Source organism: Asterias rubens, chromosome 6, assembly GCF_902459465.1.
Source record: "Asterias rubens chromosome 6, eAstRub1.3, whole genome shotgun sequence".
In the NCBI taxonomy this organism is placed as follows: Eukaryota; Metazoa; Echinodermata; class Asteroidea; order Forcipulatida; family Asteriidae; genus Asterias; species Asterias rubens.
The window spans coordinates 18,595,649-18,602,527 of NC_047067.1; the positions used below are offsets into that span (position 1 = coordinate 18,595,649).

The window sequence follows — 6,879 nt, forward strand, 5'->3', positions numbered from 1 at the left end:
CTTTGCTTCAGCATTGTGTAGGATTCTTCCCCTACATGCTTTAGCACTGTGTAGGATTCTGGCCCTATGCTTCAGCATGTAGGATTCTTCCCCTATGCTTTAGCACTGTGTAGGATTCTTCCCCTATTGCTTTAACACTGTGTAGGATTCTGGCCCTATGCTTTAGCATTGAGTAGCATCCTCTAACACTTTCGTCATAAAAACTCTGCATGCTATTCTGCAAACGCATTATAATGATCCATGATTAACAAGGCAGAGGGCGCCCTATCTAGCCCTCCGTTGGTTTTAGCAATCATTGGTTTTGTACAGTAGTATATGGAGTAGAGCAGAAAGCACAGAGGTCAATGAGTAGAGTAGAGTAGAATCCTACACCGCCTGTGTGGTAAAATTTGTGTACGCATATCTAGCTATATTTTAGACATGTATCCAGCCTTCAAGTTGTACACTCGACGGCAGGGTAGATTTACTGTGGAGAGCGCCAGACTACCAACCGTCTAATTGGAAGCGCGCCGCACCTGTTTGACATTTTGTGCATTGTTTTTAATTACTGAGTGATATTTTGACGCAACATCAAGTTTGTACATCTGCTGTTGTTGTTATACATTTGGTGAGGTTTATTGTGATTGTTTATGAGGCGTTGTTGTATTTCATCCATTGGTTTCATCAATCGTAATTTTTCATTGAAAATTGAAGAAGTAGTGCGGTATTTATGCAGCAGTTTTGGGGTGGTGGTGTTTGACAGTTTGTTACTTGTAACATGGAGCAATACTTGTTGTAGTTTCATGGAGGAATTTTCTTCCATGAAATGTCAACATTTGTACAACTGAACGAAGCTTTTGGTTTATACACAAGCGGGGGAGAATGTCGTTGCAAAACAATGTAATCCATGGCAGCAGTTTTTGTTTACAGTTATAAATTAATAAATAAAGTATGTCGTATGATGATGAGTTAGATTATTTATAGTTAGACTTTAACTTTTTGGGGGTGGGGGTAACTAATTTGCTTAATTTAATTTTTAAAACTTATTTCAAAATTCATTATAGTTTAAAATTGGAATTAAATAACAAAATATTACACTATCAATGATTGTTAAACTGTATTTCTACCGTCGCAAACTTTAAAAGACAATATAGATTTTGACAAAAAGAAAGCAAAAAAATTTCATTCAATTTGGCTAACATTTTTGCATTCTATGATTGCTATTTAAATACAAAAGAGCTAGTCTTCCTAAAAAACAATGTTGAAGTTTTCCTTTAAAGTAGTTGCGTGCTTTAATCCTATAAGCTCCAGTCTATCCTCTGGATGGTCGCAAACTAGAGGTTTGATCGAAATTACCTTTTAAAGGAGCTGTGAGGTTATCTAAAAATAGGAATACTGTCATAATTATTGATAAGGCTGGATGTTAGAGTAGGGCATGTTAAACAATAAACCAGAGGATGAAGTTGGTTTATATCCTGCTCTAGTCAAATTGTCTTCGTTAAACCCAAAATTATTTAAAGTTTATCCAATCAGTTTTTTTAACTTGTTGATAATGTTTATTTTTGTTGCTCAATTCAGGTTGATACCAGCTTTTACATAATTCACAAAAAGACGCAAAAGTAATCAACGCAAATCATGTTCAGAGGAAAGATGAAACTGAACTTTGAGCAGCAGCTCAATAAAGACGGGAATCTTGGCCCCGCCCTGGTGATGGAAGGAGAAGACCTGGACGAGATTCCATTGATCCCGAACAGTCAGAGCCATCGCCTGATCGGTATCAACGTCAGTCAGAATCAAATCAGCGAGCTACCGACGCAGCTCAAGGATTTCAAGAAGCTGGAATTCCTTACGTTGACAAATAATTTATTCACTGCGCTGCCTCCTTTTCTCGGACAGTTGTCAAGCCTTCGTATTCTGAACCTGAGTAATAATCAACTCTCCTCTCTCCCGGAGGAGATGGAAGATCTTGATGAGCTCCAGGAACTTTTCTTAGATAACAACAAATTTGACGTCGTCCCGTCTGCTCTGTTCAAGATGCCTTGGTTGAAGGAGCTTTACATGCAGCACAATAACCTGGAAGAGATACCTGCGGCCATGAGCAAGATGACGGGACTGAAAGTCCTTATCATGGACTACAACAAGATCACAGCGGTGCCACCAGAGGTCGGGATGATGGAACTGGACGAGTTGTACGTTCAACACAACAAAATCGAGACTGTTCCAGAAGAAGTGAAAATAAAGAAATTCAAGCTGCTGGACAACCCGGTGGATCCAAGCGGGCTGTAAACTTAAATGGAATTTCGGTTTTTTTTTTTTAGATGGTGCCTTTAAAAAAAAAGGAAACGATTCAGTACTTATTGAAAAATTTGAGATTGGTAATACTCATTACTGCCCTTAAAGGTAGGGTCATAGTGTGGTTGCCTACAATACTCCTTCTTATTAAAAGGAATTTTTTTCTCATTTTCATTTGTTCGTTTGTTTTGAAAGCCAGATATTGTTTCAAATGGATCCTTTTAGCAAACCAGCGTGCTACTAATCTTTTGAAGAAATTGCTAACTTAATAGTGCCGGGATTAATATTTTGAATATTTTATGAGTTATGAATACAACAAATCAATATATCAGATGTGGCTAGGTTTCTTGAGTCGCCTCTGAAATGATGTCCTTGGGCAACAGGAAAAGCTATAATCATCTTGAGCGATAGAACGTGTCTGTTGCTTCTGTATGTACAATGTATGATGAATTTATCAGCGCTGACCATCAAACAAGACCAATTGGACTCAAGTAATATCATTCTGTATCCCTAGCAGTAAATTAACATACCATATTATACTTGGATACATACATGTAGCATTACAAATGACACAGTCATAATGACTTTTAAATGTAGCGTTGGAAATTGGAAAAGACAATGTCATTCCCAGACTGAGAACAGCTAATGTGACAAAAAAAGACCAAGCATACAACTGCATGTAAAAAAATTGCGGCACTCAGCAAGTCACAGTAAGGTTTAAGCCAGCTGGCGAAAACTATGAAAGACTTGACAACAGAAGTGAAGAAACGAAACAAGCTCAAACAGAACAATAAAATTGTTTCACCTGACTGTTTTTCCTCAATCGGACTATTGTTTGTTTTACCCTTCACATGATTCTGAATAAAATGAATGACCAGTTTAAAATGTAAGAGCAAGTGATTTGTGATACTTATCTTAGGCCATTAAAGTGGTGGTTGGTTGTTGTCCAGAAATGTATGTGCTTAGTAGACATAATTGCACCCTTTTATATAAAGTTGTAAATTAGCACTCGCATCTTTCAGCATCTTTGTCTTTCACTGGAAATGCGGCTCGTTGTTAATTTATCATTAGGCCTATGACTTGAATCTGTAATTTATCTGGCACTTTTGACAGTCAATGTGAAATTCTAGAGGGTGAGTTTTAGGTAGCACTGTGACATGTGTTTTGACAACTCGACATTGCATCAGAGTTCTCTGATTTTTCTCAGGTTACTTAGCTAATTTGTTTGCTTATAAATGTAAAGGCCTTGTCACACAGGGCAACTTTTCAGGCAACTTTGAGGCAACTAGTTGAATGCAAGAAGCAGCACAAGATACATTATTGTAGCTGTAACTCACGACACAACGAGAAACCTGAAATGTGAATGGATTTTCTTGGTTGCCTGTAAATTGCCTTGTGTGACATGTAATAAAGAGCCACAGTAGAGCCTGGACTTCCCGCAGGCACAAATTGTGCACAGCTTAATTGAAGAAAGTACTTTCCCTTTTTTATTGAGATGGTACTGTTTAGTTTTGAACAACTGTTGAAGACCATAATGAACTTTGTTTACAATAAGTGTGACCTAGCTTGTACATTCTTTCAGTATTCTGGCAGGCACAATACTACATAGTCCTATGGGAAAGTTGAAATTGTGTGTCATAATTTCCACACAAATGGAAGAACTATGAAATTAAAAGCTGGACAAGTTTTGAGGTGCACCCCCTTTCATCATATCAAAAGTTGACAAGAAAAACACAGTGCAATCTCCATAAAATATAAGATTTTATGATTTCTTCCATTAGGCTGTGTACAAATCCTGCCTGCAGGAAGTCCAGGCTCTGTGGCTCTTTTGTAAACACATGATGTCACAAGTCACATCGTCTAAAAGTAAGGGGACACATCTCAAAACTTCAGCTGTAGTACTTTTATAACTCTTGAATTCATGTGGAAATTATGACACAAAATGTACGAACACCAGTGTAGGGGCCACACTTGACTGCCAGAAAAGGCCCTGGAATGTTTAAGGTAATTCTTTTTGTTAAGAAAGGTTACAAGGTCTATACTTGTTAAATACATCACTGCTTCATAATTGCTTATTACTGACTTGTATACCAGGCAATCTGGATAGTCTATTTGGTTAGACACTGCTCTAGAATTGCAAGGGTCGTGGGTTCGAATCCCACCCGATTAATATGCCTGTGATATTTTTTTCACAAGACTCGGGAAAGTACTGAGTATACAGTGCTAACACATCGGTGTATGGGTAAAAACCAAAATTAATGTTGTATAATAATGATATAGTTTTGACTAACAGGACCGTAAGACAAATTTGAAGGAAATTTATTATTTAGAACCATTGATATATTATTTTTTTAACTTGCATTAAATTTGTAAGCGAATTATTGAACACTTGGAAAGATGTGTAGTTCTGGATCAACGCATTGAATTCAAAGGCTAGATTCACGTGCACAGTATGTATAAATTGTGAATTATTTTGAGTTTTATTTTAAAATCGATTTGACCATTCGGGGAAAATCCCGAAATGATTCATATTTGAAGTCCCACCTCACGGAAATTATGAAGAACTATTATTTTGTTTTATACAGTAGTACTATGAGAAAATGGATAATCATAACTAGACTTGTTTTCAACAGCAACCTTTTTCTGTCTTCTTTCTTTTTAAATTTTTATTTTTTATTTGATAAACATTTCTAAACTATGGCGGCTTTAAAGGGACATTGGGAGACAAAAAAAAGAAAGTCAAGTGAAGTTATAAATATCATAATTATAACTTTTTAAAAGTGGCTATTTATTGCTTTCTCGGACTTTCTTTTTTTTTCTTGCTGTGCTGAATTTTTCGCACGGTTTTGCCTTAATATTATTTTGGTCTTGTGTTGTTGTAGATTTAAAACAGGGAAACCTTAGTTTGGAACCTAAGGGTTTTTGTAGTACTGTAATTTGTAACTTATTTATGGTAGAACTTCATGCAGTAATCAGTACAAATCTTGACATAAACTTGAGTATTTATCATAAGAAAGTCAGTTGAAAATGTCACTATATTACCATCTTTTGTCTGTTATCATGATGATGTTTCTTACATCTTAAAAATTTTTCATATTTTTACATGAGATTTAGTTCTACTTCAAAGGGAGTCGCGGCAATTCATAAAGACTCTCATTTGCACCGTGTCGATTGGAAGAAAACAAATTCTCTTCAATTTCCTTTCAAAATCTTTGTTTTCCAACCACCTGGGTCTATTGTATTAAAATCATCATTTAGCTTGAATAGCAGGTAAACTAAAATGAGCTAGGCCCAATTTCATAAAGCATAAGCTTAAAAACCTGCTAAGCACAGAACAATTTTGATTAACGAGACTGGTCACCAGCCAACATTCCCTAAAGTTTAGTTGCAACTGGTGCCCACTCATTTTTTGCCTAGCAAATACATTGCTAAGTAGTATTTTCTGTTTTGTTTCATAGAGCCATACAATGTCCCAAGTACTGTCTGCAACTGGTATCCTTTTTTTTATTTTCGCTTACAAGCTAAAACGGTGTTATGAACTATATTCTCTATGAAATTAGGCCCAGGTAACCAGTCATACATGTAGGAAATGTACATTACAGAGAACAATCACAAGGTTGTGGGTTTGAATCCGGCCTAGCTTACTGCTGATTTCACAATGACTAGAATTTAAGTATTGTCATCTAGCCACTGAATCTCTATACAGATCATAATTTGGGTACCTTGTACTTTTACTCAGTAACTGTGCTTCAAAGCTTTTTAATAGCTTTGGTCCTTGATTCCCCAAGTTTACGCAACTGAGCTATTTTTGTATATGAATTGTTAAGTAGCTGGCTGTTTTATTTGTTTTCCTTTTTATTGAAGTGATATTTATCCATATGTGCATTGTTGCTGAACTATTATGTGTATATTTTGTTGTGTCAAATTTTATTAATAACGATAACAGCATTATAAATTGCCAACTGGCATCGTGAATAATATTAATATTCTAACTTTTTTAGAAGAGAAAATATAATAATTATGGTATGGTATAAATGCAAATAGAAGAGTATTTCTCAAAGGCTAAGATTACAACACAACACACGCATCAACCGTGGAAGTAGAAATGAACTGGGCCCAATTTCATAAAGCTGTTTAGCAGAAAATTATGCTCGACAGCTAGGAAAAATACCCCACCCACATAGCTGATGGAATTCACAGTAGGTTTTCAAACCCCGGCAGTTTCAGCATAAAATCATTCTATTTCATAAACACGCATTCAAATTCATGCATGTCTGTCACATTTCTGTTTTCATACATTGAGTGGGGCACCAGCCACAACAATGTTAAGTTAAAGTAATTTTGGCTGGTAACATTCTTCTGTACTGCAATACTTTTTTGTGCTAAGCAAGTTTTTTGTGCTTACAGACTTTTTGAAATTGGGCCCAGGTTGATGAGAACTTTTTTAGAAATGTGACAGACATGTGTGAATTTGAATTTGTGTTTATGAAATAGAATGATTTTATGCTGAAACTGTGAAAATGTGAATTCCCTCAGCTTTTGTTTGTTTGTTGGTTTTTTAGTTTTTTTATGCAAGTCGCCAGACACACAAGGCCTGAGGTGTAGGCT

The 6,879-nt window shown here is 36.0% G+C and overlaps 1 protein-coding gene across 1 annotated transcript; it reads left to right on the forward strand.

The window, feature by feature from the left end:
- The first annotated feature begins 472 nt into the window (after positions 1-472).
- Positions 473-4,012, forward strand: LOC117291207 (leucine-rich repeat-containing protein 40-like). The gene is made up of 2 exons (XM_033772805.1): positions 473-607; positions 1,558-4,012. The coding sequence occupies exon 2, from the start codon at positions 1,615-1,617 to the stop codon at positions 2,263-2,265; it is 651 nt and encodes a 216-aa protein (XP_033628696.1). The 5' UTR covers positions 473-607; positions 1,558-1,614; the 3' UTR covers positions 2,266-4,012.
- Positions 4,013-6,879: the final 2,867 nt, after the last annotated feature.

Coding starts and splice junctions, on each gene's coding strand:
- LOC117291207 (XM_033772805.1), top strand. CDS start 1,615: ATGTTCAGAGGAAAGATGAAACTGAACTTTGAGCAGCAGCTCAATAAA.